The 11,334-nt window shown below is 41.0% G+C and overlaps 2 protein-coding genes across 2 annotated transcripts in view; both read left to right on the top strand.

Annotated features, from left to right (window-relative positions):
* Positions 1-2,528: 2,528 nt before the first annotated feature.
* Positions 2,529-4,996, top strand: NEURL2 (neuralized E3 ubiquitin protein ligase 2). The gene is made up of 2 exons (XM_072403792.1): positions 2,529-3,240; positions 4,736-4,996. Exons 1-2 carry the CDS (start codon positions 2,529-2,531, stop codon positions 4,849-4,851), a joined length of 828 nt encoding a protein of 275 aa, XP_072259893.1. The 3' UTR covers positions 4,852-4,996.
* Positions 4,997-8,662: 3,666 nt separating this feature from the next.
* ACOT8 (acyl-CoA thioesterase 8) overlaps positions 8,663-11,334 on the top strand; it is an 8,341-nt gene continuing 5,669 nt past the window's right edge. Inside the window, exons 1-2 of the mRNA XM_072403791.1 lie at positions 8,663-8,873; positions 9,190-9,326. Of these exons, the coding sequence (XP_072259892.1) occupies positions 8,749-8,873; positions 9,190-9,326 (262 nt within the window). The 5' untranslated portion in view covers positions 8,663-8,748. The remainder of the gene's footprint in view (positions 8,874-9,189; positions 9,327-11,334) is intronic.

The raw sequence follows: 11,334 nt of genomic DNA, 5'->3' as shown, positions 1-11,334 counted from the left end.
TGGTGACGTCAACAGTGTCCGCTCTGCAGTGTTTACTAGTCTGGCAGGTTCTTTAGTCACGTGACTGCGCTTAATCTTTGAACCGGTAACTCATAGCAACTAATGGCTTCTTTTTAATGAACTGAAACATAATGGTCATTAGTTACCCCAATGTGCACAGTCATTTCATTTGCAACCTAAAAACTTTCTCTTTATTAAGGAAACATAGTAGTTTACCTAAAGAAAAGTCATAAAGTTCTAATAATCTAATTACGTTTTTTTTAATTGTGAGGCTATTCTTTCGAGCCAGTCCAATAGGCAACACCATATAAATATATATAATAAAAATAAAGATCAATAAAATAAAATACAGATACAAGTGGATAAGTTTGTGACACAGGTGGCAATGTGTCAGTATTATGGGACAATTAGGTTACATGCCCCATGCAAGGGGACAATAAGCAACCAGACGAGCAACTAAAACACAAACGCCAAACTGGACCCAAATATCCTAAAATATAATTTTCATTGTATGATCAAATTACACCCAGGTAGATAGATGGAAGGGAAACCACCATTTTAGAGGTCTTGGACCACTCACCCCCTTTCTCTCAAAGACAATCTACCTGAATTTATAATGTGTATCTATAATATGCCTAATTATTCTGAATGTGACATGGATGGAGCAGTAAGCAGTGACGTAGCTACAAACCTAGACTTGAAATTAGCCCTCCTTTCCACTGCAGCTCTGCTCTGCCGCCATGGTCTTTAGGATAAGCTCATCAGGAGCACTTTTTATATCAAAATTCCCTGCTTAATATTCAGAGCCCCCTTCATTTGAGAGTCCCTCTTATACATCAGTTTCCCCCCTAATATTAGGGCACCTTTCAGATCTAGACCCCTCCTTATATCAGAGCCCATTTCAGATTAGAGTCCCCCCCTTCACATCTGGCCCTCACCTTTATATCAAACTCCCTAGTTTACATCCAAGCTTCCTTGTTTAGATTGGAGTCCCCTACTTCACATTGAAGTCCCCCATTGCACCCAAGTCCCCAACCCTTTTACATCAAACATTAAAATAAAAGCCCCCTTTATATCAGAGTAACCCCTTTAAATCAGAGCCCCCTTATCATCAGAATCCCCCGTTCATATTGGAAGCCCCCCAGACTTCTGTCAGCTGCTCACCCACACTTATATCTTCCCCAGCCGCCAGCATGGCAGATCTATTCATTTCCTACTTTGCTAGATTTTGACTGATGGCACACATTGTATTTAACACTGAGCAGCTAGACAGTGGTCATAAGGCAGGTACCTACAGTACCCTGGATTGAAAGGGCCCCCAATCTCAGGTTTCTGCAACCCCCATTTCTACACCACTGGCAGTGAGATACACTTATTGACTGGCCAAGCACCCAATGGGTTGTTTTAACTCATATGATTTCTGATGATAATATATCATAAGTGTGCCGGTCCGATCATTCTAACATTTTAGAGATGTTCCTATCTTTCAGCTGCAGATAAAAGAAAGCAATTCCCCTATCTCCTCTCCCACAGTAATTTCTTAGACTATATATATATATAGCAAGTCATAGGATGGTTCTGGGAGGGGGGGGGGGCTAAAGTTGTAAGCAGAATTTACATGGTGGGGACATGTACCGTGACCCTAGTGAATCGGTAAATAGGTTCATTCACCCTCTTACCTATTGATTAAAAAAAAACACTTTGGCACAGCAATAGCTGTTGTGTCTCTTGCTAATCCGTTGCTGCCACTGATGTCTTCTCCCAATTAAATTACCAGCTTGTCATCTTCGTCCACCTTCATTAGTCATGAAAAGTGTACACTATTGGAAAAACTAGCAAACTCCAGATGGAATCATCTTTGAGAAAAGAAGCATTAAGGTGTATTACATACAGTTGAGTATAATGTTAAAATAGACTTTATTATGAAATAAACACTCTTCCCTTGACCTCCTCTGTAGAGTTTGAAATCCATGGATCATGTTCCTTCTTCCTAGAGCTGAATAGAAATCACAACATGCTTGCACAACATCTGATGGCAAAAAGTGTGAAGATGAAGCTGTGTAACACTAAGCAGGCCACAAAGGGAAAAATCATCAAAGGGGGCACTTTAAGTGAACCTTTTATTGGTGAAGATTTACTTTGTTATTATCATTACTATTACTTTTTAGGAAACAGATACCTGCCAACAGATCACTTTTAGAGTAAAGATCGATCAGATTGGTTGTATTAGCCCTATTGTTTTTACTAGTGAGCGCTTGCCCTCCCCTCCCTTCCTTCTACATGCCCAGCAAATCATAGATGTTGCAGGTTTAATTATTTTAACATTCTTGGCCTACTTTGTCAGAAAATGCAAATCGTTAAGGGGGATTCTAAAATTTAGAAACAAGATTTCAGATGATATTCTGCTCCAGTCCTATCTGTAATTAGAAATTTTGGTAAGTGTTAGCTCCTTTCCGTAAAAGGCACTTTACCTCCTGCAGCTGTTTCAGCACAGATAACCCAGACGCTTAAAAATAGCATCAAGCTGCATGTCATCTGAGCCGTGTGCTGGAGACATGGCCGTGCAATGGCAACCATTTACATGTTTTCATCCTATCCATGGCACAAATATTCGCATCGACCCTACAGGAACACAAGCTACGAGAGTTGAAAGCTTTGCTAATGGGATTTGCTTTAGTCGAGATCCACTGGAACCCGGCCAGCTATTTTTGGTGGAGATTGAGGAAAAAGAATGGGGATGGTGTGGTCACCTTAGAGTTGGCCTAACAGCTCGAAATCCTTGCAGCCTGGATGTTGTACCAGAATATTCATTGCCAGACCTTGTTAATCTAGGGGATAGCTGGATATTTGCCATAACCAGGAATCATAACAGAGTGGCGAATGAAGGAGAAGAAAATAGCCCTAGCTCAGAAAATGGGCTTCTATCGGACCCTTACCTAAAAGTGGGCAAGTATAAAATTTCTCGTGACAAGCTAGTGGCAAGAAGTAAGCCGGGGCGGTTTAGCCACATTTTGGACGAATTGTACAAAACCAATGTGTTACCACCTATTGCCCGCAGAAGCAGAATTGGGGTTTTGTATGAACCCCAATCAGATGGAACTTGTCACATGCACATTATTATTAATGGAGAAGATATGGGTGCTAGTGCCCGTGGAATACCAGCCTCGCAGCCACTGTATGCTGTCATTGATGTGTTTGCCTCCACCAAGAGTGTCCGAGTGATCCAGTTGGAATATGGATGTACGTATCACATTCAACTATTAGCTTACCACACATGCTCATTGGTAAAGAGGGTGGATGAGAGAGTCCGTATAAGGAAGTATGTTGAGTTGCAGAAGCAGCTCCTAAACTTTGGATTCATCACCAGCTATGGAACCAGTTTATATAGTTGCTGACAATGCATAGTATGCAGCATAGCATGCAGCAAGATCAATTTATTAATTGGTGGTTCTGTACAGACAGCGCTGATCTGTGAGAGGGAAGAGTAAGCTATAGCATTGTCTGTCTGGCTGTGGTTTAAAGATCTGGTGTGGTGGTTTGCTAAACGATGCCAAGAGACCACTGTACTAATGCTAGATTTTCAATCGAGATGTCATCAACAATTGTAGTGAAAATCTAGCATCTGTACAAGAGGATTTCTTGCACTCTGGAAAATCCTTTGTGATTAGTTGTTGATTTTACTTCCAAGGTTTCTCCTTCAATCTCCATCCATGGAACAAACAAAAGTCTCACAGGCTCAGGCAGACCTAGCATATGTTTACAGCTGCCCAGTGCTTTAGAGAATATTACAACTTGCATTTAATCTTACAATGTCTTTCAGGTCAGCATCTGTACTAAATAGGAAAGCTTTGATTGTATTTGCATTGTGTTTAGGCAATGTAGAAGAAAGTATGGGGGCAGAAGTCCCTTTACTGTAATGATATCCAAGGGTCAGTGCATAGGGTGGCAAAGTTTAGGGGGCAGCGCCAAGATGTAATAATTACAAGTTGTAAATACTTTTTCCTAATTTTGTTCTCCTCTTTTGCAAGTTCTAGACACTTCTTTCACTTTTTTGGTGATATGAATATCACAAAATGATACAAATGCATACAAATTGATTCTTTGCACTGGACTACAAGTATCTGATGTACCATCTGCTTGTTCACTAATCGATCTGCGTTACAATCAATTTCAGTTTCATACATAATCAAAAGTGGATGAATGACTCAAAATAATTTCAACAAGTTTATTGATCATATTGTAAACATTAAATTATGAATTTTGACACAAAAAAGTTCTTAATTTAAATACAATGGTTATTTCAACACAATCTGCAAACAAAAAAAAATGCCTTGCATGATTAATAGTCTGTGCAAAGTCATAGTAGAAAAGAGAAGTGCTGTGTGATCATTGTGGCTGGGAGAGGTGCAATGTCAACTGGGAGAATTTGGCCTGGAAGGTTGTCAGCTGGGGGATTGGGGCTGGGAAGGGAACATGGTCAGTTACTATGTAAATATATTCAAAAGGACAAGCTTGTTTATAAAAACCAGTAACCAGTAAAAAAAACAGAAATGTAAAAGTAAAGGTTGGAAAGCAGATATGACGAAAGCAGAATGAAGTTTGTAATAACCTCTCAAACTAAAAAGAATCCAGTCAAATATCTGATGCATACGTGAAGTACTTCAAAAACTTTGTAATGTTTATTTAGCATTGTGTCATATACTCTGCATTACCATTTTAGCCTTTTCTTTTCCAGTTCCATCCCTGCAGACGTTGTGTCGCCTTGTCATCCAGAAGCATATAATCCCCAGACTTGACATTGATCAGTTAGACCTGCCACAGTTACTTAAGAACTTCTGCAAGTTTGAGTGAAAAAATCAGTGTTTTGTACTCACTAGATTATAAAAGATGGAACTACAAAAGCATGAATATGTGGAGAAAAAACGTGTTCTTCTCTTGGAGCTCACATGGTTTATCACTTAGTTTTGTAACCCAATAAAAAAAATTTCAAGCTTTAGTGACAATTTTACAATGCTGCAATTTCTGCTGGGATATGGACCTCCAAAATATGGAAACAACCCTTTAGGAACCTGGCTACTGCAAACTACTTCCAGTTCTCTAGGAACTTCTTAAAGTGAACCTGTTTCTTGCCTATACAGGCCAAAGAAACAGGATTACTTTCTGCTGTCCATATTATGTGTATGTACTAACACTGCCTTAGCTCCTCCAACAATAAATAAACGGCTGCTCAGGCAGGGAGAGTGTCTTTAGTCCTGCCTAAACAACAAATCATAAATTGAAGCTTACGTAGACCACATACTGGTTGATATTTTGTATAAATAATAGATACAATTCATGAAAAATATTGACACCTTTGATCAATCTTTGATTAGCTTATCAACAATACAGTGATCAGAACTGCCAGTACTTTAAATCTAACATGTGTTTAGGTGTCCCCATTCCAGGGTGATAGTTCATTAATCCATTCTGGTGGATTAATGAACGACCAAGCAAGACAACTGCTGTACTTTCACAGTACAAGGCCCTCCTCTTCCCTCTCCATAGAACAGAACAGCAATTTAAGTACAGATCTTGTTCATTCTCCGGATCAAAATAGATACTTCCAATATATAAATACCGTGTTTCCCCGATGAAAAGGCATCCCCATCAAATAAGCCACCCCCGATATATATACAATTCAGACAAAGGTCATATTACTCTTCATTAGGAAATAGGTAAAATAGTAAAGGGAACCATACCAAAAAATAACATTGCAAGGTTGAAAGCTTGAACAGTAGCAGAGACAGATAAAAACAGAAAAAGATAAAAAAGGGTAAGTACAAAAGAGTAAGTTTATTTAAAATGTTAAAATAGGTGTAGGTGGAAAGAGGGTTCTTTTAGGCAAACATGTATTTTAGTGACAAATATTTTACAATTTCAATCAGTAATAACAAACATGATACAAAAAAATAGGAAAATATATATTTATATATAATATGGTCTCAACCCCTAAATATCTGTAGGGTTTGTCGAGACTGAAAACTAAAATAATCTCTTCTAATCAAATGTTAGCGTCCATAATCCCATATAGGGGTACCATATAGGTATAAAGGGGTGAGAATATGCCAACCTATAACTTTAGGGATAACAAAGGAGTCCCTTCTAACCTCCCTGAGATCTCAGCTACATCTTGACCTTACAGTAATATATGTAGCTTGTCCATACTTTAAGCAGTTGTAACATCTAACCTGATGGGTTGCATGGTGCAATATACATAGCAATCCAATACCAATGCTCTGAGATTTCTCTAGCTATGTCATATCCATGAAGTGAAGTGAAGCTGTCTTTTTTCTGGAGGGGTCTATGCTTCTAGTTTCCTATTAAACAAGCTCACCCATGTAATCTGTTTTAAGAAAATATATTCTATAGAACAGGAGTGTCAAACTCAAATACACAGTGGGCCAAAATTAATAACTTGGACAAAGTCGCAGGCCAAACTTAAAACTGAAATAGCACCACTACTACAACTCCCTGCGTCAAGAAAACAGTCCAATGCAGGGCTTAATGTTATGTTCCAATGGCTGGAACTCTCTCTTCACTGAAATAGCACTGCTACTACAATTCCCTGCTTTTATAAAACAGTCCTATGCGGGGCCATGCATAGGCAGAGAGGCCACCGGTCTATAGACTCCAGACTAAATGCATAATTTTGGAGCCTTTTTTTACCATATGGTGCAGGTATGCTCAACATATTTCCACATTATGGCAGGCCTGCCGCTTGAAGAGAACACCTCCAGCGCTACAATGTATGTTGCTTCTCTTTTCTCAATATTTTGGGTTAGGAGTCTTTGGCCATCTTCACTAGCTGGGTCATGATGGCTTTACTCCCAGGCATGTGCATGGCTGTAACTTTGCCCTGGCACAGAATCACGTTAAAACTATGCAATGCACACTAATAGATAAATCTGCCGAAGGGCACATTTTATTAACCTGAATTTCATTAAACTTTAATTTTGTCCCTCCATCTAAAGACATCGCTCACTCTTTCCTATTTTTCACATCAGCTATTCAGTTTCCAGTGTATCACTCTCAAGACATTCACCCTTTATATTTTATTACACGTTGATGAAAGACCACTTCTCTGCTGCCTCCCACAAGATACTAAGCTGGGAGCTCTCCCGAAGAGAGACTCCCACTGAGGGAGAGCGCCTGGTTTTTAGGCCAAGGCACTCTCCAAGACTTCAGGGCCAGCCCATAAGGGAATAGCACCCTCCATCAAAAAGTGGCACACAAATACCCATAGGCCAGCTCTTTAGGCTGGTTTTTTTGTGTAATGTGTACAACCTCATAGCCAGTTTAAATGTAGCTGTAGCAGCCAGTCGGCTCTGCTAAGGGAGAGCTAATTTATATCATTTTCACTACCATAGCACCTTTTACATCCTAATGCAGACAGTATAGCTCATGTTCAGACCAGTGGCCTCTCTGCCTATGCATGTCCCGGCATAGGACTGTTTTATAGACGCAGGGAATTGTAGTAGCAGTGCTATTTTAGTGAAGAGGGAGTTCCAGCCACTCATAACATTAAACCCGCATTGGACTGTTTTCTTGACGCAGGGAATTGTAGTAGCAGTGCTAGTTCAGTTTGGCCCAATTTTGGCCCACTGTGTATTTCAGTTTGACAGTGCAATGTTCTGCCATTCAATGTCGCATTAGCTCCAGCCAATTCTGTGTCATACTTGGTATCTATATAAAAAAATATATGTTTAACATTTCTATTGTTGGTAGATCATTTTGACTTGGTCATTTAAAAAGTAGGTTGCGAGACAAAAAAGTGTGAGCACCCCTATCATAAAGAGTGAATGGGGGAATAGTAGGTGGTACCAGGTGCCAGCCAATGCCGCATTGCTTAATGCCAAAGCAGGTCTAAACCTACTCTTATTAAAATGTCCTGTAAGACAGATGTTTTTTTTTTAATATTTACATACAATGTGAATTTATCAGTGTTCTCCCCAACCCCTTTTAGTTGGGCGCCCCACCCGGCTCTTTTCAGCAACCACCTGGCTGAATTTTAGGTGGTTACTGAAAAGTTGGGTCACAATACAGGGGATACTGATTGATGTTGAGTTTAAAATATATATAGTTTTAATAGTGTTTACCAGCTTTTCTTTTCATATCTTCAAGTATAGCCTTTGGTAACATTTCTGTGAAATTTGGCTGACTTCTGCCACAGTCTACATGAACTGTCTCAAATCCGTCATGAAGTTCTTTCATGCAGCTTGATTGTAGAAAGGAAATTCAAAAGCAGAATCCCACATTTAGGGGATGAAATTTAAGATTTTTTGGATATAAAAAGAAAATATATAGAGGTGTATAGAAAGATGGTAATTGTGGCAACTCCAACAACCAAATTTTACTAGGTTGTTGGAGTAGCTATCACCCAGCTTCCCTGTTAAAGGTGAATCCTCTCCAGCCTTGGTGAGCTTTAATAAATCAGGCCTATAATGTCTAACTTCTACCCAATCAATGATGTTCATAGTCCTTGCTAGCATATCAGAATCATGGTGGTTGGCTGGTTTGCACAAGGTGCTCATTGATTGGCTGCAATGTCCCACATTGACACACCCTCCAATCACGTACTCCTGATCCCGAGTGTCGCCTTGGCGCGGGCTACACCTGAGTGGGGCGTGGTCACGCGTGCGTAGAGTGTGGTCGGGTTCCGCTCCCTGGTCCAAGGGTTATCACGTGACCGGCGCGCTCTGAACCGGGAAGATGGCGGGTTATTTGCAGCCGGAGGATGTTCTAGAAGAACCGGAAGGGAAGAAACCTCAGGACCTGAGGAGCGTACTGGTCACCAGTGTCCTCAACCTGGAACCGCTGGATAAAGATCTGTTCAGGTGCTGCAGGTGGCTTCTATGAGCGGGGGGGAAGTGTAACACTGTGTGCTCTGTCATGGACTGCAATTATTATATATATATATATATATATATATATATGTATATTAATAATAATGTGTGTGTATATATATATATGTAAGCTCTTCTGGGCAGGGTTCTCTCCTCCTCCTGTGTCACTGTATCTGTCTGTCATTTGCAACCCCTATTTAATGTTCAGCGCTGCGTAATATGTTGGCGTTATATAAATCCTGCTTAATAGTATTACTGTTATAACTCCCTCATAGTGCCATTTACACGTTGTTATTATTCCCCACAGAGGCTCCCATCACTGGGTACCGGTCACTAAGAGACTGTTTGGTGGGCAGATTGTGGGACAAGCCTTGGTGGCAGCTGCCAGCTCTGTACCTGAAGAAGAAAATGTCCACTCCTTGCACTGCTACTTCGTCCGAGCAGGTGAATAGAATAATAATTTATGGGATGTGTGGGGTCTGGTGGTGGCATAGACTGGCAAAATGGCTTATGCTATAAGCAGCATCTCCTGGCAGCAGCCCCATAAAGAATGAATAGGGGCAGCAGTGATCCGTACCAACTATTGCTGCCATGCAGATATTGGGTCTATAAGAACCAGCACTGTGGTGCGACTGACTGGCAAGGTGCCAGCTATAGGAAGCTGCATGGCATCACCTAATCCTAGAACACACCTGAACCTACCCTTACATTTCTAGTTTATAAATCTCAATTCAGTGTTCTCCCTAGCACCTTTTAGCTGGGCACACCACCCGGCACTTTTTAGTGGCTGTTCTTGGGTGGTTACTGAGGAGTTAGGTCACAATACAGGGGCTGCCACCCGCCTACAGTTTCTTCCGACCTGGCCTAAAAATATTTCTGGGTTGAACACTGCATTCATTTGACTTTTCTGATGTGTAGGAAATTATTTAGTCATTCTTGTAGCTCATGTATGTTTTCATAACTTGGCTTTTCTTCATTAGTCCAAAGGGCAGACTTTCTAGTACGTGTACTTTGTTCTGACTCTTTCTAGGTTCACCTGTAACAACAGCCTGGACTTGTGCTCTCATTGCAGCCATACGCGTGACTGTAACCATTGTTGTAGGGTTGAACAAAATGACAGACTGACCAAAATCTAAACCCTCAGTGATTGTCATTCAGATGCCCATTTAAAAAGCAATGTATGGCTACACATTTGTGATGTGATTTATAAATGTGCTCTTACTGCACCAGTTTTAGGATTTTTCTAAATGTGCGCCTTAGGTGCAGGACCTTAATGTGCTTCTTCTTGAGCCACTCCTTTGTTGCCTTGGCTGTGTGTTTTGGGTGATTGTCATGCCGGAATACCCATCCACAACCCATTTTCAATGCCCTGGCTGAGGGAAGAAAGTGCTCACCCAAGAGTTGACGGTACATGGCCTGTCCATTGTCCCTTCCATGCGTTGAAGGTGTCATGTCTCCTTAGCAGAAAAACACCCCCAAAGCATAATGTGTCCACCTCCGTGTTTGATGGGTGGGGATGGTGTTCTTGGGGTCATAGGGAGCATTCCTCCTCCTCCAAACACGGGAGTTGAGTTGATGCCAAAGAGCTCAATTTTGGTCTCATCTGACCACAACACATTCACCCAGGTCTCTTATTCATTCAGATGTTCATTGGTACACTGCGGACCGGCCTGTACATGTGCTGTCTTGAGCAGGGGGACCTTGCGGGCTCTGCAAGATTTCGGGTCTTCACGGCACAGTGTGTTACTAATTGTTTTCTTGGTGACTATGGTCCCAGCTGCCCTGAGATCATTGACAAGTTCCCCTGTGTAGTTCTGGGCTGCTTTGTCACCGTTCTCATGATCATTGCAACTCCACAAGGGGAGATCTTGCATGGAGCCCCAGACCGAGGGAGATTAACAGTTATTTTGTGTTTCTTCCATTTGTGAATTATTGCGCCAACTGTTGTCACCTCACCAAGCTGCTTGGCGATAGTCTTGTAGCCCAGTCCAGCCTTGTGTAGGTCTACAATCTTGTCCCTGACATCCTTGGACAGCTCTTTGGTCTTGGCCATGGTAGCTAGTTTGGAATCTGATTGATTGCTTCGGGGAGCCTGAAATCTTGCTGGTTGATAGAAGATCAAATACTTATTTCACTCATTACAATACACATCAAGCTCTGACTTTTAAACACTGGGTTTTTGAGGTCTTTTGTTATTCTGTCTCTCACAGCTACAATAAACCTACCATGACAAATATAGAATGGTCGTGTCTTTGTCAGAGGGCAAATGTACAAAATCAGCAGGGGATCAAATACTTATTTTCCTCACTGTATATAGCGCTGACGTATTATGCAGCGCTGTACAAAGTCTTTAGTCATGTCACTAGCTGTCCCTCAAAGGGGCTAACATTATAATGACCATACCATAGTTATATGTCATTAACAAAGTCTAAGTCATTTTTGTGAGGAAGCC

This window comes from Pyxicephalus adspersus, chromosome 3 (genome assembly GCF_032062135.1).
Source record: "Pyxicephalus adspersus chromosome 3, UCB_Pads_2.0, whole genome shotgun sequence".
NCBI lineage: Eukaryota > Metazoa > Chordata > Amphibia > Anura > Pyxicephalidae > Pyxicephalus > Pyxicephalus adspersus.
The sequence above is the reverse complement of the archived record's forward strand: the minus strand, read 5'-3'. Positions and strand labels throughout refer to the sequence as shown.

Excerpts from the sequence above, each read along its gene's own strand:
- NEURL2 (XM_072403792.1), top strand. The coding sequence starts at position 2,529 with ATGTCATCTGAGCCGTGTGCTGGAGACATGGCCGTGCAATGGCAACCA. Across the intron at positions 3,241-4,735 it reads GATCCAGTTGGAATATGGAT|TTCCATCCCTGCAGACGTTG; the intron begins GTACGTATCACA and ends TTTCTTTTCCAG.